This window comes from Bacillus rossius, chromosome 8 (genome assembly GCF_032445375.1).
Source record: "Bacillus rossius redtenbacheri isolate Brsri chromosome 8, Brsri_v3, whole genome shotgun sequence".
NCBI classification, from domain to species: domain Eukaryota; kingdom Metazoa; phylum Arthropoda; class Insecta; order Phasmatodea; family Bacillidae; genus Bacillus; species Bacillus rossius.
Window position 1 is genome coordinate 50767308 of NC_086336.1, and position 27807 is coordinate 50795114.

At 35.0% G+C, this 27807-nt stretch overlaps 1 protein-coding gene across 2 annotated transcripts; it reads left to right on the forward strand.

The window, feature by feature from the left end:
• Nucleotides 1–193: 193 nt before the first annotated feature.
• Nucleotides 194–26808, forward strand: LOC134534908 (UV excision repair protein RAD23 homolog B-like). Of its 2 annotated transcripts, XM_063373593.1 has the most exons (8): nucleotides 194–403; nucleotides 614–692; nucleotides 5843–5978; nucleotides 8070–8262; nucleotides 14641–14818; nucleotides 21380–21562; nucleotides 23841–23983; nucleotides 26137–26808. In XM_063373593.1, the coding sequence occupies exons 1-8, from the start codon at nucleotides 338–340 to the stop codon at nucleotides 26245–26247; spliced, it is 1089 nt and encodes a 362-aa protein (XP_063229663.1). In that variant the 5' UTR covers nucleotides 194–337; the 3' UTR covers nucleotides 26248–26808. The 2 variants fall into 2 exon arrangements, with proteins under 2 accessions (XP_063229663.1, XP_063229664.1); XM_063373594.1 differs by lacking the exon at nucleotides 21380–21562.
• Nucleotides 26809–27807: the final 999 nt, after the last annotated feature.

Here is a 27807-nt window from a genome sequence, read left to right on the forward strand (position 1 = left end):
AAATAAATATTTTTTAAGTCATTAAAATAATACAGTCATATGGCATTTAACAAACTAATATGAAAGTAGGAAATAATTTTTAAAGAACTTGTTACAGCGCTATCTCTCTTTTTGAAACAATAGTTATAATTTCTTCAGCTTCTTCTCAGTTATTGAGTCAACGTTGCGGATATGTGTATTGTGATAACGGAAATACACTAATCACGTGACGCGTATGATGTCAGACATGGTTACTGGCTGAGTAGTATATTAAAATTTAACCGGAAAATTACCTACCCCCACGATTTTGTAATTTGGGATTAGAATAATAACTTGTGAATACAAGCCCCCAGAGAAAATGCTTATTACTCTGAAAAACTTACAGCAACAGACTTTTCAGGTGGAAATTGATGGAAGTCAAACTGTAAGTCTGTGTTCACTGTCATCATTGCTTGCAAAAGCATAGATGATTTTTATTTTCGTATTATCAATTAAAATATTGTTAAAATTGGGCCATATTAAAAACTATGGGTATGTTTGGTGTTAGAGATGTGCCATGAATTTCATTACCTGAAGAACTATTCAAAGCTTACTTATTCTGTTGTGCTGAATTTAATTTGTGCTATGTTGATAGGTTAAGCACTTGAAAGAGAAGATAGAAGCTGAAAAAGGAAAGGATTACCCTGCCGAGAATCAAAGGCTTATTTATGCAGGTATATAATTTGTTTTTATGCCACACCCTTTCAGTGGCTTTAGTTTAACATCAATGCATCGATTTGTATAATTTTATGATTATGTAGGAAGAAGACCCAAAGTAAGTGTTAACTATTATTTATGATTTATGTTATGGCAAGTAGCAACAAGTTGTGAGTTAACACTCTAATTTTTAGTTAGAACATTTGTTACACATTCATGTCCAAATATTAATTATGCTTAAATATCATGCCAGCAGTTAAGCGTGCAAAGAGTGTGACCAACTTATTCACATGTATCACAATAAGGTAGTTAATCTAATCTACAAACTTTTCACACTATTAAAGAGTATTTTTAAATATAGCTAAAACAATTTTAACCTAACTGTTCAAATTGTTTTCTGTATTTCAAATGTAGTTAACTTAACCTAACGAACTGCTCAAAATGGTAAAATACTTTATATAGTGCCATGCTGAGACAACTGTGGTAAAATTCTTATGTTACGGCTTTTCCACGATTAAAATTAGGACTTTTCATTACTACAGACGTTCCTTTTTGTACCTTTAAAACAGCATTTGTAAATTCTACTGGTTTCAGAGGAATTACAGTTTATACATTACTTTAGGTAGTCAGTGCAGCAACATGGCTGCCACCATTGTGCTTGGCATAAGCATAGCAACTTGGGGAAAAGATTCAAACCTTTCCATTCCGAGGCCCGAAAAGTTCCGAAGTTCACTGCTTCCTCGTGCAACGTTGTTATCACAATAATATATAGACAGTTTCACTCTTAAATTGCAGTACACAGCTTATGGTTTGCTCCAACACATCACAAATTTCAGATGTCTTTCTTTGGAATTCTGATTGCACAAAAAGCATTTTAAGAACTCGTATCGTAATTTATAATATTTTATACTATCTCGCTTATAAATTTGTAACTATTTGCCACTTTTTTTTTACTTAAACTTATAACAAGAAACTGTTCACGCTCATTCATTGAAACAAATTCATACGATAATTGTAATGTGAACCTGATAAAGAAATTAATATCTTATACCTACCTTTTAATTTTAATGCTAAGTACTGCTGACCAAAGTTAATATCCTTCTAAAGTAACAGGGTTACATAGAAGAATGGGGTTGGGGCAATTGAGATGACTGGGTTAAATTGGATGAGGCTAAACTTATTCAAAACCTTTCCTCATCATCATTAAGTTCATCAGCTCTCCAGAGCTATTCTTCCATATTTTACACCTTTTCTACATAATGTTTTCAGTTTTCTTTTGATATTTAATCAAACGGTGTGTAATTAAGGACTCCATATCATGCACCTTGAATGTTTTGTTACGCAGTCCCTATGCTTTTGGCTGTTTCTTCAGGTTTTATTTTTTGCTCTTATGCCTTTCCCGTCTTACTATGGAGTTCTGCCAAGTTGTATAAATTTCACTTAATTATTACTGATTTTGTCACCCAGTTGAGATATTACGAAGTATTATTTATTTATTATGGAAGCAGAGAAAATTAATGAAACACATGAAATGTTGCATGTATCAGTGTTCATCTGGTTCATATAAAAGGAAGGTAAACTGTTTGTAAAATAATTTACAGTATAAAACCTGAAACTTATGTTAGCAGTTTAAATATTTAGTGATTTGCAAACCTATATTTTTTAATTATTTCAACTTAAATATTAAACCTGAAACCTATTTTTAGCATCTTTAACATAAAATGGTTAGCAAATTTATATACACAGTTGAGGCTCACGATGAAATGACTGCAGATGGATATGAAAAGTGGTTTGCTGAACAACTTTTGCCAAACAAACACGCCAGGGGTGGATCTGTTATTGTTTTGGATAATGAGTCACGCCATAGCAAGATGTGTAAACTGATACCCTTGCAACGTTGTCCTGTGGGGGACATAGGCGTGCCTACAGGGGGGCCAGGTGGGCCATGCCCCCCCCCCCCCCCCCAAATGTAATCACTCAGATCGGCATTTTCTCTAATGCGTTTCGTTAATATTCGTATATTCCTGGCACTGTGACACTCAAACTGTGTTTCAGTGTTGCAGCATGCTAATTAACAATATTTTTAAACATTTTATCGTTCTGGAAATACAGCCGCCTTAGTTTATTTAAAACATGAGGTCCTTTAAAATGGCCAAGCAAAAAAATATATTTTAAGAGGTTTTTTAAAGTTCTGTTGTCTGAATTGCTGTGTTTGCATTCACAAAAAAGAAGTTCATTTCAAGGTAGATCTGGACCAAGCTATTGGAAATTCGAGGGGGGGAAATGTGTAAGTACCTACACTTTAAACATTGTCTATGGAAAAAAAAACATATTTTCAAGATTGTTAAAATTATACGGATATAAATATTAACTAGTAAGCATATCTCGTTGATACTGCACAAAAATATAAACAAGTCAGAGTGAATGTATTTAGGCTATTTAAAATTCTAAATTCAGCTTGTGATTTAAAAATTTAGCAGGGCCCCCCCCTAATGGAAATGTCTGGGCACACCTATGGTGGGGGATCTAAGACAGAGGCTCACGAAGAAAACCATTCTTTATGATGTCAGTATGATTAAGAGGGAACTGCTACACAAAATGTACAGTGCTGTCAACTCATCAGTAATCACATTCATTCATAGAACAACACGTCTGGAACAAATGCAATGAAGTTTACACCAAATACCAAAAACTTTAAGCAGCAATTAAGGTGGTATTTCTTTTAAAAACAAATTTCATTTATTGTGAACATCTAACTTTGCTGCTGATCAAGTGTTTAAAGTATCAGTTTCTGAAGTATTGCCTTACAGCATCTTAAAAAAAATAATTATTTAACTGAAACATGAACATTTTTTGTCTTGAGTTTAATTGGGTGGTATGCTAAAACAATAAATTACTAACAAAAAAAAACTGAATTAAATAAACTTGTAGGTTTTTTTTTTTTTATGTGATACAATTCGGAATACTTCAAAACAGTTCCCAATGAAGAAGTTATATATTTTTTATTTATTTTTGCCCAATAATATGACATTAAATATGCAAATTATGCATTGCCTGATGCATATTTAGGTGCTATATAATATGCAAAACCACTTTGTCTAAAAAATACAATTTTCAATTTGTATGATCATGGCAACAGCACTAACAGCAGTCGGCATGTGTTAGAAAGAGAAAGCTCCCATTTACTTTCACACCGCAATCTGATTGTGGGATCCTCTATAGGATAAAAATATGCAGTAAAGAGTTCAATATCTTCTTTCATAGGCTGCAGTGACAGAAAAATTATAGAATTTTCAAACTACATTAAAAAGATTTCAAAATAGGTTGGACGGTCGGTTAGGTTAGCTGCATTACAATTATGTACTATAAAATAATATAGCTTTACTAACCTAACCAACCATCCACTCTATTTGAAAGTATTTGTAATGTAGCTAACCTAATTAACCAGTTTCACAATATCACAAATTTTGTAATATTTACTCCAAACCTTAAAATGGTAAACTACTAAAAAAAATTTTTTTGACTTGAATTCAATGAACTTTGTATGTTTCTTATGGGGGTGTTATGACATAGTCTTGGCTACATGAAAATAGGATACTTTTAAATGCCCACTACGGCCAAACTATGCATTTGAGGCTAATAATAACTGTATCATAGCACTGTGAGTGCATGGTTGCCTGTGCTGATTTGGCATTTGCCATGTCAGAAATCATGACTCGTGCAACTTACAGCTTGTCAATTGTCATTTACTTCCCTGTGCCTCATATTGCCTGCAAACTTGAATTTGTGTAGTGATGCATGCTGATAAAGCTCCCAGTGGGGAATAAAGCCTCACGCCGCTGCCAGCAGTTATCGCCTGCCTTACTCACTATTATTATTTAAATGCAGCATTTTTAGACCTACATTTTGGTTCCTGCTACCGCACCTTATACTTTGGCAAGGTAGTTTCAGAGTGCTCTACATATTTGTTGGTGAGGAATGTGATGGATGACGAATAAGCTACATTAAGCTATCTTTTTTAAAATGTGCATTAATAAGTGTTTCAGTGCTACCATTTTATGCAAGGACGTCAGCATTAATGACCATTTAGTGTTACTGAAATGTGGTATGTGTATAACTGATTTGCCATCTTCATGTTGGAGCTTATTTATTTCTTTAGCAGTTTGAAATAAAATTTATATTTAATATTAAAATTAATATATAAATATAATATGTAAAAATATAAATATTTGAAAATATCAAAATAAAATACAAACTATTAAATAGAATGATTTTTCACTTGAAAGTACTCATTTTGACTGAATTAGAACATTCTTAACTGATGTAAAGATTTTGATGAATATGAGGTCTCTCACCTAATGTACCGCTCTGATATCAGTGATTAAATGTTAACTTAAACTAATACAAATGTCTAAATCCTTCAAGGCTTTTATTACGACATTAAATAAGAGTGAAACACAAATTATTTGGTTCTCATATCTCCATGTTTTGTAATGGTTATACGTACGTACAGTCTTGTTCGGAATGTAACTTCTTTTTCGCAGTTTTTTGTGATAATTTGTTAGGGGTACCTATTTTAGTAACACCATTTGTGTTGTGTCCTGCTTTAAAAACCTTAAAAAGTATTTGACTGCTTATCATTTAAGTTGTTTTTTGCTGAACTTATATTTATGATACCCATTTTTAATTTCAGTTTCATATTTTTAATAAATAATGTATGCACAATGGCTCTTATCTTTGTCATTATGATCATTAACCTGAACATTTGTCATTAGTACTTTTTCTGAAAACATTTGAAAATAATTATGGATTTGAAAATTAAATTTAAATTGCAGTATACATAATAGTTGTAATGCTGCAAAAACAAGAACTCAGTATTTAATTTTGTATAAGATATGTGAAGAGTTTGTGTAGAAATAATAATTTTTATTCATATTTTTGATGTCTAACTGATCCATTAAATTTTTGAGTGTCAAGATAGTTTCATTGGCTGGCCTAGTGTTGACGGAGACATGTAAGTTCATAGTATATTTTACCCCTTCTTACTGCAGACAAAAAAATGTGTATTGATAAGCATTTCTATTTTCTGCTAGCAGTCTCTACGAAGGGGTGGGTCAGTGTTGGTTTGCTGGAAGGCATGTGCTTATGCAGTTGCGTTTTGTTTCAGGCAAGATACTGACAGATGACAGTGCCATCAGCGAGTACAACATAGATGAAAAGAAGTTCATAGTAGTCATGGTGACGAAGCCAAAGTCTGTTCCTGCTCCGCACACCGGTCCAAGTGACCCCACAGCCCCCGAGAGGTTTGGCCCTTTGCCCGTTCGCTAATTTCATTTTATTACAATAATGGTTGATACCGTAAGGATAGGGAACAAGTAATTTGTGCACATGAATCTCGCTGATATTCACAAAAACTTAAATATACATTTGCAACAAAAATAATGATTACATACTTTTAAGAGATAACAAGCTTAAAATATGTTTTCTTTTTTGTATGGATTTAAAAAAAATATATATATTTTATTTTAAAAACAAAATAATTACTTTATGGATTAAAAACAATTGTTTATTATAATTATTGTGTAATTATATCCTATGTAAATTGAGCAGGACCTAAGATATCGCTCTTGCGCCAGTACACAGGGTAAAGTACACGAAGGAAATCTAAAATAATCCTTTTCTTCAGTACATTCCATAAACTCTTTCAAATTGTAGAATATAGAGTGAATGATTTTTTTATGTTAAAGGAAGTTAAAGTTGTAGCATAGCATAATTCCTGTCCCCCTGCTGATAACAACACTTTAACTAAGAATGTGTTATGGTGCTTGTGTTTTCTTACGGTTTCATGATTATTTTATAATCATGTTTCATCTATTGTGTATAGGCTTTTAGGTATTTTGTTTGTACTAAAAGACCTTAATTAATAATTATTCAGTTGGGTTATGTTTTACTTGGAGTTGAATATATTTATTCTATTTTTATTCTTCTGTGGCCATATGTTTGGTCAGTTAAAATTAACACTTGTGTTAATTATGTACATTTTTTAAAATATTTCAAAGCATATTCTGGTTTGCTATGCAGTTAAATTCTAGAAGCATAAAGAAAGGAAGACAGAGGCACAACACTATGACGCCAATAAGTTATTTTCCAATTCCAGTTAATGCGTTGTTGCGAAAACCTGTCACGTAAACGCATGACTGCGTAGCGATGGACCAGAATGTTCTTTTTGACGTGACAACGTCTAATAAATCGATGAACGCCGGCTGCACGCACGAAAAATTGTCCCACTACGGATGTCCCACTATGGATGTGTCCTGTATGCTCATTGTACGCATGCATGGCATCTCTCTTCATGCTCATTGTACGCATGCGTGGCATCTCTCTTTCACTCGATTGGAACAACCATCGATTTGACTTTTCAATCATATTTTCGTCGTTTGAATTATTAATATTATGTCATTTAACGATTGTCCATCGATTTTCAGCACAATCTGTACGGTTATTTAAAAGTAATATTGAATATTCAAATACGTTTTGAACCAACAATGGTGTTGTACAGTTACACATAATAATTCAAATTACACCCGGGATCTTTTGCACAATGTTTTAAAAAATTTTGTAACACATTATAAATAAGTTTGGTGTATTTGGGATGCGTATTTATTATAAAATCGTGTTATAAAAACGAAATAATATTATTCCCCTACAGTGAACAAAATGATTATAAACAGTATATACCATCTGAAACTATCATATTTCAAGCATGGCCTCGTGGCCTGGCGGTCAGCACAGCTAGCTTTCAGTCCAAAGGTAGTCGGTTCGAACCCCGATTCAAATTTATTCATAAAAGTATACAGAGGTAGATTTTATCATACAAAAGATAGAAAAATTAAAAAAAAATTTCTTCCTCAAAGAATATAATATTTTTAATGCCTAACTGGTTTGGTTGCAAAAACCTATTACGGCTCAGTCTCAGGACGAATATATTTCCTTTTCTTCTGGATCAATCATTTCATCAATGTTTTGTTATGACGTCACGTTAAACTATCGTCCGTAAACTGACTTTACAGACACTTTTTTTTTTTTTTTTCAATTTGTGTTTTATTTTAAAGTCATACTCCCTATAAAATGGCTGATGCAGGTTTAAACTAGGCCAGCTATGGTGGAGGCTGGGTTTCCTCTTGTTTCGTCAAAAAAAAATTTGCAAGAAAGGTAAATTGTTATAAAAAAAAAAGAGTGAAATTTGTAATTATTGGCACGGGAAGTCAGGGAATCGTCAGATAACACCGTGTTGTAATCGGCACAGAACAGTTGACAGTGTTTTGAGAACTATTGTGTTAGCAACACACAGGTTGTCTGCAGGGAGCTGAGTGTTTGTGAACGGTGTGCGGCAGCACGAAGCCCGACGCGGCGCCGGCGCCGGCGCCGGCCGCAACGGCGGCGACGGTCACGGCCGTGGTCCCGCCTGAGGCCGCCCCGCCCGCCGTCGAGGGCGAGATAGCGCAGGCAGAGTCCGCCCTGCTCATGGGCGAGGACTACAACCAGATGGTGCAGAACATCGTGGACATGGGCTACGAGCGCAGCCAGGTCTGTCTGCAGGACTGCTGTACCACCCGGCTTGTTAGAATTATACCGTCAACATTTATATATATATGCATTGGCACCATTCAATAAAAGCATGTAAAGGCGGAGCGGGGGGTATGTAGATGGTCTCTTCCCTCGATACTAAGGACCTGCGGATGAGCCGGCTGGATCGTGGCGACATTCACAGCGCGAATGACGCTCAGGGAAGGAGCGAGACTGGTCAACGCTCTCCCGAATTTAAGTTTTGAATTTAAGTCCATAAAGTACATAGTGTACAGTAGAACCCTGTTATAATGAATCTGAAGGGAGTAGTTTATATATTCACTATAGAGGGGAAACTTTATATCTGGGAAAACTTTTATATTGGCAATACATACTCAAAAGCATAATCTTAACTACACATAGGCCTAAGCCAAGAAAAGAACGAATGAAAATACTCAAACCAACAGTTTTATGAGCAAATGCAGATATTTTTAATACACTACACATGTACAAACTTTCTATTAATGGTTCTTCGACATCGGCGTATTTTCCTTTTTTCAGGCGTTTAATACTCTGTGACGTATTCGCAGCTTGAGAAAGAAGATTGTTCAGCTTGTTTAATATTGTACTTAATGTGGATGTTGCAATTCCCAGTTCCTTTGATATAAACACGTGCGGGACAGTGGGGTTGGAGTCTACCTTTTTAATAATGTCCAGTTTATCTCGCACAGATAATGCCTTACGTTTTTTAACGCGTTTTTCACCCTTTTTTATGTACGTATTTCTTATTGAAGCACATTTGCAGCTTAATAACACGAAATTCTTTTTACCGTCAAAAGTAAATAAACGAAAAATAACGAGTCTGGCGCATCAAAGATCACTACGTATCATTTAGTATTGCAGTTGCTAAAGCTGGAACGAAAATTTCTTTCTTTCTATGGAAAAATTTAGTCCACAGAGTTCTATCTAGTGGTAGTCTTACGAACCTTACTCAATCAAAATGTCCGAAACGTGAACGATAAAAATGAGACGTAAAAATATTGAATTTGCTGCTATAATGTAAATACGTTTTTGTGTAATTTATGTTTAATTTTGATAACTTATTAAATGTACACGCGTTCGCCCATTCTTTAACTATGCAGGGAAAACTATTTTTTATTTTCACCAAACTGAGCACCATTTCTGGCTACACGTAGCCTACCGAGGCCACTCGATTACGACTTGTTTATAATATGAACAGTGGACAATCGAGTAGCATATTGCGGAGAAAATCGTTAATGTGATCCAGAATAGACGTTTTGTGAAAATACTTGTAATTATATGAAAATATTTGAGATAAATGTGCATTATGTAGGCAAAATTTGTTCGTGGTACACGGGAAAACGTATCAACATTGACAAAAGTTGTGCACTATATCCAATAAATTAATACATAACCTCACATAATTTTGCCGGGACCGAGACGGCAATTCACAATAAACGGGAATTCATTATAGGCGGGTTCACTATAAACGGGTTCTACTGTATTTTGGCAGCATTATTATAGTTGTATAAATTCTGAAAGAAAGATAACATATAAATTCTAAACACCAATTATTATTATTTCACAGGAATAACTATTTGTAGCAGTCTGCCACTTTTAACAAGACATTTCATTGATCATGTGCTATGGTCAAACAGGGCCAAATTTTTTAATATTAAATTATATAAAAAAAATTTATGGTAAATTGTTGAATCCGAGATGGCATCTTTCTTTTACTTTGTTTTAGTGTAAGAATTGAATGCTGATTAGTCATTTTACCCATTACTGGGTGTTGTGAGCACAGGCAACACCAGGTGGTGACAGCTGTGACATACATCCCTATACTTGCCATGGCAGGATGATTCTGTGTTGGTTTACCGTTGCCTTCTGCGGGATGAAGGTGAAAGGGACATCATAACCACCCAGTTTTGAACCCAAGTAGAAAGTTTAAAAAAAAACCATCTCTAGCCGGGAATTGAACCCCGAACCCTTGGCTAGACACACTAGCCACTAGACTAAGTGGGCGAACAAGAATAGAATATAACAAGAAAATGTATTTGAAAAACTTTTTATTCCAAATTTTACTTTTGAAAATAAATTTTTATGTACATTTTAAAATTTTTTCATTACATTATTAGTTGTGTCTAAAACATGCGTGCTCTTTGGGTGTATCTGGCAACAGAGCTCACCAAAGCAAGGAAGGCGCTTAGTAGATATATGCATTGGAAAGAGTGAGTAAAAACTAGTGGTGCACCGATGCGGATACCGATGAATCGTAATCGGCGATAATGGGTACTTACCGATTAATCGTAATCGGCGATTATCTTAACGATTATGTTGCCGATTATTTACGTCCCGGCGTAATTAAGTAGGTTTTAACCGTGTAATATTTTGTTACAGATTTTAGGACGAAATACCGTAATATTTGTATATTATACAAAATTCATCTAACTCCGTCATATCATAATTACAGATATTTCGTTAAGTTTAATAAATCTCATTGCCTGGAACAATAAAAAATACATTTTTCCTACACGTTTATTTACGTTTCGTCTTTTGTTTGTTTGGTGGCCTTGTTCATTACCTATAGCCAGAGACGTAAAATAGATGTCACGCAATCAAAATACCACAAACAGTTGCAGTGGTTTCTATGACAATCGATCTTTTCGAGTCGTAGTAGCGGTTCAAAATCGTGGTCCCGATACCTTCTAGAGTTTATCACTGCATTTTACCAACTCGTTATGGGCTTCTTTGGTAACATTATCCGTTGTTGTGTTATTTGTATGTGACGTGAAAAGTGAAAAAGTATTTTTAATTTTATATATTCAGTCAACATAAATAAAATAGCATGTGCTAGAATTGGTTTTTAGTCATTTTTATATAATTATAATGAGATGGCGAGTAGGGAGGAAAAAAATGAAGTGTGGAAACATTTTTCTATAAACTCAAGTGAACAAAATAAAGCAGCATGTTTATATTATTAAACAGTAATTTCTTGATGCAACCTATGTGATAGTCGTTAATAATGCTAGTTTTCCGCAACTAAAACTTACCCATTGTAAATTACAATTATTAGACTGTAGTTCAAGTTGTTTACAATAACAAATATTTAAATAGAAGTTAATTTAATTTACACTTTGCAATGACTTAATAGTGTATTTTATATATTTTTGGTAAATATTTACAATTGCGGTAGATGCCAAAAAAATGCTAAAAATCTGAAAATACTTTTATTCTGTGCCCTTTCACTTCCTCTTTTCAAAACAACCGGCGGAGGTAAGAAATTCCAAATACTTTAGGAGATATCAAATTTTTTAATTTCATCATATGTAGAGTCGCGGTAGATGCCAAAAAAAATGCTAAAAATCTGAAAATACTTTTATTCTGTGCTCTTTCACTTCCTCTTTTCAAATCAACCGGCAGAGGTAAGAAATTCCAAATACTTTAGGAGATATCGAATTTTTAAATTTTCATCACAATACCTGTGAATTCAGGCGGCCACCATTGTTTCTTGTTTGCGAGACGAGTATGATTTTTTTTCCCCGCGACGTAGGTGAACGACTACATTGTTTCTTGTTTAGGAGTATCTATTAAAATCTGAAAATACTTTTATTATAGTTATGTTATGTTAGGTTAGCTACATTAAAACACTTTAAAACACTATGGACGGTTAGTTAGGTTAGTATAGCTACATTAAAATAAACAGAGAAATATAAATATTAATAAATAAAACCGAGGTTGGCCGAAGGTAAATGGTTTGGGTGTAATCGGGAATGGCAGAACTTTATGTGCGTCTTGATTTACCGTTCGTGAATGCCTAATTAATTAAAATGGTCGATTAGGTCAGGTCAGTTACATTATTAATACTTTCAAACTAAGCAGACATAAAAAATAATATAAATTAATTTTAATGGTTGTTTAGTTTTAAAGTATTTATAATGTAGCTGACCTGACCTAACAAACCGGGACAAAGGATGAACGGTAGGAACTCACGTAATTTTTTTACTTATTACTTGCGCAACAAATAAAACATTAAAATTTGAAACGTTAAAAACTCAGATACATTAGAGGCGGGTACATTCCTTTGCCATTAGTAGAAAATGATGTAGTCGTTCTACCTACGTCGCGAAAATAAAAAATCATAAACGTAAACAAGCAACAATGGTCGGTTCACCTACGCGGAAAAAAATCATACTCGTCTCGTAAACAAGAAACAATGGTGGCCGCCTGAATTCACAGGTATTGTGATGAAAATCTAAAAATTTGATATCTCATAAAGTATTTGGAATTTCTTATCTCCTCCGGTTTTAATGTAAAGAGGAAGTGAAAGAGCATATAATAAAAGTAATTTCAGATTTTTAGAATTATTTTTCGCAAATACCGCTACTCTACATGTTCAAAATTTAAAAATTCCATATCTCCTAAAGTATTTGGAATTTCTTATCTCCGCCGGTTGATTTGAAAAGAGGAAGTGAAAAAGCATAGAATAGAAGTATTTTCGGATTTTTAGCATTTTTTTTTGGCATCTACCGCGATTGTAAATATTTACCATATTTTTATACTGTTATTATAACTGTATTTTAAATTTTACCAAATCTTGTTATAAAATTCACATGGGAATAAAAATTTTTGTGTGCATTATTACACTTAAAATTATTTCATTATAATCGGTAACTGAATCGGTATCTGCCGATTATTGCTCTCATAATCGGTAATCGAATCGGTAATCGGTAAAGTCATATCGGTGCACCACTAGTAAAAACCCATTGAAATGCACACTGCAATCTAAGGATGAGAGAGGCTATAGCATCGAGGAGAATGGGAAACCGGGAAAATTTCTGGAAATATTAGAAAGTAAGAATTGGGTCATTAAGTAACTAAAACAAAGTGGTTAGACACACAAACTCTCCCACCATCCCCATGTGACCTGCTGTTCCCTGTTTGCACACAATATGGTTTGTGAGGCTGAATTTCATAAAAAAAAAATTGGAAAAATTATATGTTGTAGAAAGAGGTCCGATCGTCTAATAGAAAAAAAACTGGTAATTGTATCTTGTGAGCGAGTGACCCAAAAAAAATCATGAAAACTAAAATAATTTTTTTTTGGGTAATTACGTTTGTGGGACTAGGTTCTTGATTATTTCTGTAAATTGTCTTGAATATATTTACAACATATATTTTTTCATAAAAATCGGTCCAGTAGATCCTGAGAAAAAAAATCTTCACCAAAAATACTGGTTGTATTTTTATCTTTGTTCCTAGTGCATCTACAAGGTTGAAATTTGGGGTGAGTTTGTAACCATTCAAATGCAACTTTTGGCCAAAATTTGGAATGAATGTGCGTGGGGTCTGCTCACCCCTACTTAGCTGGCTACAGCCTTTAAATATACATAGTTGAAGCCTATGAGAGTGTTGGAAGATTCCTTTTGTTTCGTTTTTGTGGTTGTTCATTGCACCAAACAGTAGAAAGTTCCAGTTTACTGCTTTAACAAGTGTGAAATGCACTGAAGTGAATGGGTACTCGAAGTTGACCTGCAGTGCCTTGCACTGTGCAGTCCTCGCAGTAGACATTTTCCATCTGTCGACCTCCAGGAAGTGACTAAAGAATGGTGACAGACGTCACCTCTTTCCCACTAGAGGGAGCTTCACTCATAGCCCAATCACAGAGCACCTTATAGCTTACAACCAATAGCCAAGCGAGTAGAGAAGTTATAATCAAATCAAGTAAGAATCTAGGACTTGTCAGCCATGATGCTAGAGAAAGAAGAATGAGAGAGATGATTTTTTGCCAACTCCACCTTGAAAGAAATACAGGTGTAGGATCGGTGCTCTGTTGACCAGCAGTTTTATAATAAACAAACGAGGGAAGATCAGTTTTAGCTCCCTTACTTTAAAACTCTGGCATAGACAAAGAGACTATATCATCATAACGTAGAGTGTTAGTCAGTATGGATACAAGGATTTAAAACAGATTCAAACAAATCAGTTTTTTTAAAAAAATATCTCTTCCTCGTCATCTGTGCAATATCAGTGTGCGAGGACTCCATTAAACAGTGACATTAGTACCGTCACATGATACCCATCTAATAAAATGAGTAGATGATTTAAGATCCTTTAAATTGCATCAAAAAAAAATTTTTTTTATAAACTAGAAAATACTGTATGGCCACATGATAATCTGTGCTTGATGGTCTGTGTGGTGGGACTTTGAGGATCACAGTAAACAGTAAGTCTTAAAATTGACGTTTTATAAGTTGTTTGTGATCACTTTTTTGTGTGTTTCATTTAATAGATTGATGCTATTAAAGGATGGGGGTTTTAATGTTTTTCTTGGCTTTGTGCCTGTGTGTGGTGCGAGTGCTGTGTTTGTCTGCGCAGGTGGAGCAGGCCCTGCGAGCCAGCTTCAACAACCCGGACCGCGCAGTGGAGTACTTGCTGACGGGCATCCCCGCGCAGGTGTTTGACGACCCGCCCGTGACGGAGCAGGACGCAGACGCCCCGACCCCTGCGTCCTTGCAAGCAAGCCACCTCCCGTCCTCCGGAGCCGCCTCCGACGGTGAGCACCCTCCCTGCCGTCCTGTGTCGCCAATTTTTAATTACTTTATTCGCTCGAATAGAGGGCCGGGTTCGTAGTATCGCAAACCGCTCACAAAAAAAATATAGGTTGCCTGGGATCGTGCAAGTAAATCCCGACATAATTCAAATGTAACAGAAGATGAAACACGTAAATATATCTGATCGTCTATAGTACATAGAGACCTGCGAAATTCGCGGTTTCGATGGCCTTCAGGATGGACTGCGCGTACCCCCTGTAACACTCTGGAAAAATAACGCAGGTTCGTTGGCTGCCGACTTGCAGGTCGTCTCGGCTGGTTTGTATGTGATTTGATCCTTTATTTGGTTGAGGGTTTATAACTGGTTGAGATTCGTCCAGATGAACAGTAAGCCAATAGCAAAATTATCTAAGAGGTATATGTGTTTGAATTCTAGCCTATCACCGAATGAATCCGCGATTTTTGCGGGTCTCTAATAATACAGCATTAATTTTAATTTCTATGTTTATTTGCTATTTGTCTTGAGTCACATCTATTTATAATATGAAGTAAAATCTATTTCCATATACATATAAATTTCTGTTCTCCATCACCAAATTGGGAAATCTGTTGTAAACAGAACATTTGGATGCATGATTACCAATGTACATAGAAAAGAATATGGTGAATTAATTGGGGTGTGTTCTGCTACTTCCAACTGCCTACAAGTCTGAAAGAAAAGCAAGTTGGAAGCACAAGTTTTCAAAGTTTTGGTATTGGTACCTAAATGTAAATCATTTTATACATATACAAATTGTAAATAGCTAAATTAATGCAATTTGATTTAATCGAATGTAGTTTGTATTTATATTGTAGCGCATTGTAACCATTCACACTGCGGACACTTTTCCGGATTTTCAGCACATTTTAAGTAAAAACCGGAATGGTAACCATTCATACAGTGGATACTTTTCAGGATTTGCAATTATACAATATTTGCCAGTAAATCCTGAATGGTAACCATTCCGGATTGCTCTGGGCACATGAGGATGTATAATTTTCAGAATGGTAACCATTCCGATTGGATACTTTTCTACCCCCACTCCCCCATGTATTTCTTGTGTAATTTACTAAATACAATTCAGAAAAGGTAAGTTATAGTTGTATATACAGTAGAATCCCGCTGATGCGACCCCTCACGGTTCCCGGAAAAACGGACTTATAAACGGAATGGTCGCAATAGAGAATTCGGGCCAATTTTTAACCCCCCCCCTCCTCCAAAAATCCAAATACATACAATTCTGGCGCTAAATGAATTCGCGTCACGCTGGTTCGGCTATGCTGGCCGGCTGGTTGTTATTTTTGTTCAAAACGTGGCGAAGGAACTTGTGTGGATCAGGTAGTAAAAAACATTCGGCTATAAACGAAAGATATAAGAACAATGCTATCCTGAAATGCTGTGACATGTTTTTGGAGTAGATAATCACACCGACCGACAGGATGCGCTCCCGCCCTGCCGTCAGCGATGTTTATTTTGACAGCTCAAGCAATTATTTTTTCCATGTCCCTTCGCAGCGTAAAAAAAAAAAAAAGTTCGAATGCAGATGGAAAAGTAACTAAGCAGTAAAATAAATATATTTACGGCCCTACTAAATTTTTTTATTCAATAAAATTCGAGGTATTAGTGATTTTTCAGCAGAAACTGCTGTGTGACTAATAAACAAATTGTATCATAATAACTTAAACTTATAAAGTATTTATTAACTGCGAAGGACAGTCTTATAAGCCCATAAAAATATTTATTTTACCGAGAATGGACTATACAACCTGGCTTTTGTCGCACGCGGTGTGGGAGGGGAGGAGGATGCTGACAGTTTCTCACGCAGAAGGTTGAAAAGGGAGGGAATGTGTTGAAATGTTAGTTGTTAAAAGAGGGGGGGGGGGGGGTGTTTTTACATGGTTTGTGGCTCTGGGAGGGATGAGCCGTGAATAATTAGCAGGGGATGGGAGAGGTAAGCATCGCGTCATGTCGCGTATGACGTCAAGCCGCCGGGGCGGGTAAGATAACATGACAGCTGAGACGGCTTTTCGTCCGATAGTGGAGGCGCCGAGCTCGGCTAGACACTGCCGCGTGGCCAGTCTAGAGGGGTGGTATCTATTTTTAGCCATCTTTTGTATGCCTGCCTGCTTACAGTACAGCTCCCGCCAAGATAAACGTGAACACATGAGCGCCCAAAAAAGTGTAACAGACTTGTTTTTCAGCTGATTTTACTCAAATTTTCGACTTTCTCTGCCCAAATTTTTCACGGTTTCTCAAAAAACGGTCGTATAAATGGAATGGACGCATCAGAGGGGGGTCGCATCGGCGGGATTCTACTGTAATTATACTTTTGTCTGGTATTCTTGTGTTAATGTGCAGTTAGGGGATAAAATAAATACTTCAAACTATTGATCTATATTATCACATTTACTAAGTATTGTTTCTGAACATTTTGCAGTTGTTTTCAGTCTTCAGAGTACCTAGTAGTGGTTTCATTGAATGTAGGATACCTAAAAAAACAATATACTGCATCAAATTATGCTGATTTTAATCTTGTATGTGTCTCAAAATAAAAATGCTCATTAAGGTATGTGTGACTGCCGAAGATGTATCTGTTCACCTGGGAAGTGTAAGTGACGAGTTGGCGACAACTGTGACGATTTGGCAACAGTTTTTTTTGTGATTGGAATGCACTGACTGTCATGTTGGCTGTAGTGTGTCTGGTCCTTAGATTGCAGTGCACATTTCAATGAGCATTCACTCTCTCTTTACAGTGATGAAATCTGCAATCAGCCTTGTCCTTGTTTCAGTATTCTCTGTTGCCAAATATAACTAAAGAGCACAAAAGTTTGACGCAACTTTATAATGTAATAATAATTTTTAAAAAATGTAGAAAATATATTTTTAAAAGGAAAATTTTGTAATTGTATTTACTTGTATTTCATCAAGAGCATCATCTTATAAAATTGCATTCTTAAAAAAAATTGAATAATGCCATCTTGGTTTTGACATTTTTTTGCTATCAAAATTTTTTATGTAATGTAAAATTAAAGATTTTGACTCTCCTTAACCATAGTACATAATTAATGGAATGTCTTGTTTTTAATAGTAACAAACTTCTACAAATAGTTTCTCCCGTGAAATATTAATTGGTGCTTTAGAAAATATATTATTTCAGTTTGTATTCAACTGTAATAATACTGTCAAAAGACACCATTTTGTAGTCTTAATAAAATCAATGAATAGTGAACTTGAAAAAAAAATAATAATAAAACTTGTAATCTATCATATACAAAATAAGAAATTTAATGTTACGAAGCCGAGTAGTGTCAATTTAGGAACAGTTAAACACTATTTGCGTTGTACTGCAAACTATATGGTATAACGGTATAAGTATTTAGTTTAAGGTGCAAATGGACACTGGTGTGCCACCATAAATGCCACTGCTGGACTGCCTTGAGATGTGTTATAAAATTACTATTACTAATGAAACTTGTAGATATTAACTGTTGGGGAGAGGAGAATAATGCGGTTTTACTTACCTCAGAGTCATTACAAATTCTCTTGTGTTGCATAGTTTGTCATATTTTATATTGATTGAAATAATTTGTATGTATTTTTGTAGGAATTTAAACTTTAATATTAATGTTGTGGTTACAATTCTAGGAGAAAAAAATCAGGACACTGTAAATAGACGGAACTAATTGCCAATAATTTTTTATATCTGTGTATCACGAAAATATAAATTCTGAAATAAAAAATATATATATCATAGATTTTTACTTTCCGAATGGTAGGATGTTCATGAATGAAATCAGAAGTAGCTAAGTATATGCCTAACTTAGCTTCTAGCTCATTAAATCATTAAATAAACCACATAATTTGTAATAAACTGGTAGACTGAATGTACCAGTGATAAGGAATTTAGAGAATCAGGAGAAAATGTAATATTTGGTAAGGAATTAAGAGAATCTGTAACAAGTGTAAAAAAACTTTTTTAACTTGATTTGTTATTTTCTGTTCCTTCCAGATAATAAACCAATTTTGCTATTATTATTATTATTATTATTATTATTATTATTATTTAGTGGAAGAGAAAACCAGTGGTACACTTGCCTGTCTTTATTTATTTATTTATTTTTTTTTGAATAGTAAACAAATCTATTGGCATTTCTAAACTTTTGAAAACCAAATCAGCTTATATGTTCAGTAATATTATGTTTTCCTAAGTATTTTCTTACTAATACTAACTCTGTAGCTACTCAAGTGATCTTGATTTTGTGTACTAGATCTGTATGAAGTTGTTTGCTTATTTTAAAGCTTTATAACATTAACCTTCATTACCAACCTGTTCCTCGTTTATATCCTTTGCATACATATATTTGAATTAATTAATTCATGGATATATTAAATGTCTTAAGTTCCTAATTAGAATTTATATACATTGCCTCTTTTGTAAAGTTTTAGGGATTTGTTACATGTGTTAGTATCATACTTCAGAATTCAGTGAAGAAGGTTTGATTAGGACAATTTAGATTGTCCACTTTCAGAAATTCTTCACTGAGCTTGAATACGTACATTATCCTTAAACTTTGTTCCTCCTTACTTCTATTAATATTCCATTGTTATTGTTTGTTTTTCCCGTAGCATTTTCATGATGGTTGCTTAACAACAGTCAATGAAGTATGTATTGATAGCATACACATTGTGAAGTGTGAGTGGTAGTGATTGAATTGGCTTGGTACCAGATGTAACTCTCTACTTCATTGTTGGTGGTGATTGGCTGTAAAGCCTGCCACAGTAAGACATAATTATCTACTTATTATCCTTGTATGTAATTTCAGGATGTGAGCCTCAATGCTAGTTCAGTCAAACATAAATAAATAAAATAAATAAATAAACAAATAAACAAATGAGGGCCTAAATTACAAAATTGTGGATTCGTACTTTCTCTGTTGCCTTGCTTCAACTTTTTTTTTTAAAGTTTGTTAACACTTAGCAAGTGAAATCTTTAGTGAATAATCTTGAGGTTTAGAATTATTACATTATGAAAAATTATCTCACTTTTGATCACAGCATCCATCAACAGTATTTTTTAACTTAAGGTCACAAACAGAACTCTCTCATATAAGCTTCTTTGAACTGTCCACTTCCGGGAGCTGAGAAATCAAGTGAAATTTGCCAATTTGGACTTTTCAAATACATATGCAGCCATGCTTGAAGTTGCCACATTCTTATTTCATTCTATGGCTAATCATCACTATGAACCTAGCTAGCCAACATACATGGTTGGGAGGGAAAAGACATGTTAGTATTGCTACCCATGTGAAATAATAAGATATGGATATTGTTCTGATTGTTTCAGAATGCATGTTACTTTTCATTAGTCTGTAAAGGCCGTAAGATTTTTATAAATCCTCTGAAAAATATTATTCGTGCTTTGTCATGCATATATTTTGGATAAGTAAATTAATTAAAAATAAAAATTGTAGCTATAGAAATTGAAAAAATTTAAAGAACAAGGGTTTATCCATCTCATCCATCATGTAAGGTTATATAATTTCTATGCCATTATTTGTGTCTGGGGATTTTCTTTACACATTTTGCTTTGTAAGCATATGTTTTGTAGCAAATTTTGTCTTCTGATACTATGGTTCACTTCACATAACTGCTATTTGTGAAAATTCACATAATTATTACTTCATTAACTGGGTAGTTGTCCTAGATGTGTTAGTTTTCTGAAAAAGTATTTTTGGGAAAAATTTTTGTCTTGAGTTTTTATATAAACAAAAACAACTTTTAACAAACTTTTACGCGAACATTACCACATAAAAAAATAAGCAAGTCATGGTGGTAATGAAAGACAAACTATACTGTACTCATACACTCCGTAGATCTACTAGAGGATAAATTTAAAAAAAAATTCCGAAAAATACACGTTTATATTTTTCCAATAAAATTTCTGAACTGAAAAATTTCTCACTCATATCAGTGGTCACTGGCAAAATGTAATTTAATCACCGCAGCTGGATAGTGCGTACAAGTTAGTTTCTATCAGGGGCGTAGCCAGGGGGGGGTTTTAAGGGTTAATCCCCCCCCCCCCCCTCCCAGCACCAAATCTTTAATTAATTTCTTATTCATCACTCAAACAAATTTCATATTAAAATTAATAAAATTTTTACCATTACAATATTTAAATTTAAGAACCAAAAACTGCTAAAATAGCACTATTTTACACCTTAAAATCCAAATTTTCCCGGGGGAGAACCCCCGGACCCCCCCCCCCCCCCCCCTTTTATACGGGGAGCCATGCTTAACACCCCTCATACACAAATCCTGGCTACGCCACTGGTTTATATTGTCCTGTTTTTGAAACATTTCTTCGTAAATTATGGACTCGGCACAAACCTGGGAACTCGACGTGGCGAGCGAGGCGGTGCCGTGAGGCTGATTGCGTGCGGGATGGAGTGGAGAGTTACGTGTGGTCGTCACTGCCGCCGGCGACGTAGCACAGCTGGAGTGGTCGGGTGCTTGTTGCTTGCAGAGGACCCGCTGGCCTTCTTGCGGTCCCAGCCCCAGTTCCAACAGATGAGGCAGGTGATACAGCAGAACCCTCAGTTACTAAACGCGGTGCTGCAGCAGATAGGACAGACCAATCCCGCTCTCCTGCAGCTCATATCTCAAAACCAGGAGGCGTTTGTGCGCATGTTGAACGAGCCCTCCTCAGGTAACCGCCCCGCCACTCTAGCCCTTTCATCACACCCGCGTTTTCCTTTCGTGCCTGTCAGCATCCTTGTGAATGTGCCTTTTTTTGTTGGACTTTGGTATGTTTTTTTTTTTGTTTTCTTGTTCTAGTATCTCTAGTAGTCATAGTAAGATTTTTTTATTATTATAATTATTTTTATTTTTATTTTTTGGATATAGGAGAACAAGTAAACTATAATAAACTCGAAACCTAATGGTTGTGCATGCAATGGAAACATGGCAGTGCAAGTGAAGTATGATGCTGCTGCCGCATAAGTTAGAAGTGTGGAGGGGAGGTATGATATAATTGGCGGGCTACGTTTCAGCATCCACCCTCACGCTCTTTGTCTCCCGACATCTACCTGCTTTCAGCGCGTCAGATATTTCATGGTAAAATAATTTTAAAAAAAGGAGGTAAAAAATGGGTGTAAACTGCTTTTTAGACCAGTGAAATTTATATCCGGCAGTCATGAGAAAATATTTTCTAGTTGTAATTTAAATCCGTAAAATGTAAATAATTTGTGCTGCCCAAATTTTTTTTCTTCCAGTGACAGTTTATCAGTCCTGAAAGCATTAAGCCTTGAGAAAATATGCAAAGTGCCATATTTTAAAATTATTGTGAGTTGGGCAGGCAATGAGAAACATTTGCATTGCTTGCATTCAAAACCTCATAATTCATGTTTCCAGGAAGCACAAGAAACTTTGTTGATTTTAATTTATTTGTAAATGTAACAAAGTGAATATTTTTCCATAGATTACTTGCTGCATTGTAGAATGCAATCATGTACACTTATGACCTTTAACAATCTGCAGGTGTTAATATCCTTTGACTAGAGACAATGGTTTATGACTATATTTTCAGCTGGATTTCGTTTTCAAAATGGAAAATTCGGGCGTTAGAGGTTTTATTTTATAAATGCTGTTTGCTTATGAAAATGTTGCACTGTTCAACATTTAAGATAATGCTTTTCTTTATATATATATTACTGTTTTCACCAAAATATGATAGAAAATTTATTTTTTAAATAAAATAATTAGTAATATTAAATGTTGCAACATTTTTACACAGAACAAAAAAAAAATAGGAGATAAGTATAGGTTCTTTACAAAATGTATGACAATCTGTAATGTAAAAATGAGGTAATAAGAGTTGCATTATCAATAGGAGAAACTTATGAGTTTTACAATTCACTTGATATGGTTATTTCTGTACAAAATTCTTGCCAAAATATTGACAGCATTGGATTTTTAAGATTAAAGACGTAAAGTTTAACCATTCAAGTAATTTTGGTGTTATAAGGTGCAGTGCTGCCAATTTACACTCTCACCCATCAGTAATGACATTTATGCATACAATATAAAACAAGTAAATAAAAAAAACTCAAATTTACACCAAATACTATACTACGAATTGATTAACACACACACATTAATGAGCTAACCAAGACATCAAGTTTTAAAAATCACATAGTTTCAAAAAGCCATTTAGTGTTTTAAAAAATAAAATCAGTATGAGGATTTATATTATGTACTTTAATTCTAGTATCATTTTATAATGTAAGCATTGCGTACTTTGATTTTATTTTATAGCACACCTAATGAAATAATCTGTAATCATCCAAATCCAAACTGGATTTTACCAAAATTATTTTACCATACATGCAGCCAACAGCATACTAGCTTTATGCACAAACTTTATAGTATGAAACGCTAATAGAACCACACTGTTTCTGACATGTCATTCTGTCTTTATGCATCCATAATAAACAACTGTAATTCGGCAACTGGATGTCTAAATACGTAATAAAAATGGACTCATGTTATACTTGGCAGTACTGCATTGTTTCGTGTTTTATCGTTACTCAGCATCAGGGGCGCAACAATGGGGGGGGGGGGGGGATGAGTATTTTGCCCCCCTTCTGAAACTTTGAAGTGGGGGCAAACAAGGGCAAAGAAAGTGCTGTGTAATCAATTTTTAGATAATAAAACTGCTTAAATAGCACCATTTTTCACCTTGAAGTACAAATTTTCCCGGGGGAGGACCCCCCGGAGCCCCCGCTTCAATAGGGGGGGATCGATGATTCTTTATAATAAGGTATATTGCCCACCCCACCCCACCCCCCCCCTGGAAATTTAGGTGTTGCGCCCCTGCTCAGCATGAAATGTTGCCGTGCTCGTGTGGTTGTGGGAGGGTGTGTGTGCTTTGCAAGGTGAGAGCTCAGAGCTGTTGCAGTGTTGTGGCAAGTGGCGGTGGTGTGCAGGTGGCAGCGCCCCATCCGGTACGACCGGCAGCAGTCCGGTGGCAGGGGCAAACCCCGGGAGCGACAGTGGCAGCGTCGGCTCGGCCATGTTTGGCCCCGGGGTCATTCAGGTCACGCCACAAGACAAAGAGGCTATAGAGAGGGTGAGCTTACTGCAGTCTGCCTTTGCGTTTCGTGTGTTCAGTTGTTCACTTTGTTCCGCGGATCCCACACGGTCTAGTGCTCCAGGATGCGGTAGTCTCAACGTGATTCCAGTATTCAAGTGACCTAAAGCGGCATTGCCGGCAAATACTGTCGAAACATTTGCTTGAGGACTTAGAAAATTATCTAACTGTTGTTGAAAGCCTAATGATAATTAACATCGAAGATGTCATGTACTGATTGGGCGATTCATGTAGAGATGTGAAAGAATTCACATTGAAGAAAATCTGGGAAAACATCACCCCGTAAAATGATACCACCAAGCCAACTGAAAACTGAGACATTATTATTATTAATATTAATATTATTATATGTGTGTTATCCAAGACTACTGTACATATATACTTATATACTACACACATGCATCACTATTAACATAATTTGAAAATATAATTTTAAAGGGGAAAAGTCTTAATGTATTTTAAAATGCAGTACAACACAACATACGTTACATGAAAAAGTATGTAAATAAGAATAGCATATCTTAAAGTCTTGGTCATGTAAAGTACATTTTAGTACACATTTAAACAGTTCTAATAAATATTCATTAGTAAAAAAAAATCATTTTAATCACTCTTCAGTATTTCTATCTCTTTTTTATTTGTTAAACAATTTCTTCAGTTTGTTGAGACAATGTGTTAAACAGTATAGTTATTCTTTGAATCATTTTCATAATTTTTCTTTTATTTACTTATTCTTGAAAATATAAATTTGGCCCGTGAAATCTTGAAATGTCCTTGAATTTATAAATCGTATATAGGTGGCCACCCTACCAGACCAGGGCTGTGATGATTACAGAAATCTCTTGATACATACAGACCTGCCAACATTCAAATTTAAAAAATCATGAGGTCCTCAATACAAATTTTTAGGCCCATAAATACAGGTTAGATATAAAAAACAACAAATGAGAATCTTTAAATTTAAGTGACATACCTGTACCTATGTTACATGGTCTCCGCTTCAAAATTTATTTCAACAAATTATAGGTTGCAGATTTAATTTAGTTGAACATAATTTAGCACTATCGTGTAGTGATCATGCAGGCCCGCAACTAAAAAAAGATGTAAAATAACATTCTGCTCGTTTAACACTATTATCACAGTTCACAGCAAAATTATTTTTTTTATTGGAAGCAATACACTTCACGTGTTAGTTGTGTTTTTTTTTGTAGCGACATGTTTCACAATGTCTCCTCTTCCACTATGCGAGATAGAAAAATCAGCACGGCACACGCTACAAAACGCAAAATTACTTCCTTTACGTGACTCGAGTATTGATGGAAACTCTTTACTGTAAGCTTTCGTAAAACTTGTTTTGTAACTTTACAAACAAAATCTTGGGGCCCCAAAAAATCATGAGGAAACACTATTTTGGCGTGAGGGCGTGAGATGGACCTTAAAATAGTGAGCCTCACACCAAAATCGTGAGAGTTGGCAGGTCTGTACATATGTACAGTACCGTGATTTCAACGCGGGCTTGGTATGAAAATGTAAATATGTAAACACAGATAGTGACTGGTCAGTGATGGGTTTGTGGCACACCAATGATTAATCCACCATCATGCAGTACAGTCACTAGTCTTTTCCAGCTTTATACAGTAGAGTGTAAAAGTAATCTGTGGTAAAAGTTTAGAGATATTTTTTTAGACGATGATGGATAACTGAATCGGACAGTTAAACAAGTGACTGTTTTGAAAATCTTACTGTAGCTTAGCGCAGATGAAAGATATGCATGTCTGAAATTTATAGCGTTGCAGTAACCAGGAAAGCTATGGTTTTCGTAGTGGCAGCCTTGAAGTAAACTTGTTTTGTAAGATGTGCATGTACGTTTATTGAAAAAATAACACATTAGCAAGGTTTTACAACTTACCAAAATGATCAATTCTGCACTTGCACTCCCACTCTCTTGCTTTTTCTTTTTTTATGGGAAAGTGCAGAAAATGCTAAAAAAAACATAATTTAAGAAATTGTTTGAAATAAATTGTATTTAAAAAATAAAACATCACTTTAAAAACAAAATGGTTTTGTTTTAAGAATTACAATACAAAGTTATAATCATGGCATTCTAAAAGGAAGGCGGTGGCTTGTTGCAGCTAAAAGCACTGGGGTTTCCGGAGCATCTCGTCATCCAAGCATACTTTGCTTGTGAAAAAAACGAAAACATGGCGGCAAATTTCCTGCTGTCTCAGAACCCTGACGACTGAACTACCTTTAGCGAACGACAGGGGGAATCTTAATGTGTCTGCAGAGGATCTTGCAAAGCTGGTTCCCCACAAACAAGAGTAATAACTCCTTGCAGTTGCTTGTCAAGCCTTCTGCTCCCTTTGTTACTACTACAAAATTACCCTTGAGATGTTATTTTGGTGAACCGAGGTGTTTTTATTGTTTTCTGTTCCATACAGCAATTGATAAATATCAACACGTAGGCATTGAGAAGCTATTTGTATATTGCACAGTAATGTGATATTGCCGCTAATGTCATACTTCAAGCAATCTAAAAATCTGTTTCTTTTTACATTTTTCATTTAAATTGTAAACATTGTTCTGCTTTTCTCATGTAAATACATATAATGGTAGTAAATTAAATCTGATATCTGATCTCTACTGAGAAAATACTGATTGGGATTACATTCGTCACTACAACTCCTTAGGCAAATTTGCATCGTTGGAAGATGGTAGTGGAAAAAACACACTACTGTCTGCAGCTTAAATACAGTATGAGTTTTTTTAACTAAAACATTAAACATTTACAAGTACTGTTACAATGTGTTGTTATTGTTATCCTTTCATAGCCATCCGTTTTAAAAAAAAGTCACATTATTTTGTTTGGTAACTGATAAGATAATGTTGATCTTCTGTACCAGAAACTGATGAAAGCTGTGTTGTTTATTAATATTGCTGAAAATTGATCTTGAGTATGGTGCTAATGTTGTAAGTTAGTACAATAACTTTTGTAACATGTGTTGATACGTGATCGTTATGTCTTGTTGCTATACGTCTTTGCTCTGAGTGTCGCCATTGTTTTTGAAGAAAACAACCAACAGTGGTTAAATTAAAAGTAGAGCCTTGTAATGACTTTGACAGTGGACAGAAACATTAACACTAATAGTAATAGATAATGCTGAAATATCTCATTTATTTGCCAAAGGCTTATCATTGCATAATGTGTCAGGGAAGCGACAAGGCATGAAAACTTGGAATAGTAGGTTTGTTTTATTACTTTGTGCCAAAAAGATATAGAAGGAATACGAAGATACACATAAAGGTCTTTAATTCAGCATTCTATGGTATCGATAATATGTTACGTAATACTCAAAATATTGTGTAATTTTTCGAGTGGATTCTGTCTTGATCTTGCGTCACCAGATTGAATTGCTGTGCGGCTGGTATTTTTTATTTGCTCGGAATTTATCTTGCAAGGCATTTTTAATTTAGTACAGTAGGTATTTCCTGTTTTCTAGCTGGTTACATTTATTCCCATTAAAAATATGACGACGTTAAAAATCCAACAAAATCGCTAAGCCACCTTCGTCATGCCACCTTTTATTGTACCGCAAGAAGGTTACCCGTGTGTATAAGTAGCATCTTTAATTTTGGGCATAAAAATCAAACATTTTCACCATGAGGGTTGTCCTTGAATATGGGTTGCACCAAATGTCTGTCTCCAGTAGAATGCATGTGAAGTCTTTATGGTCCGTGTCTCACATTATTGCCGCATGAGAAACACATGTCACTGATGTTGACCTTCCGTCCATACCTATCCC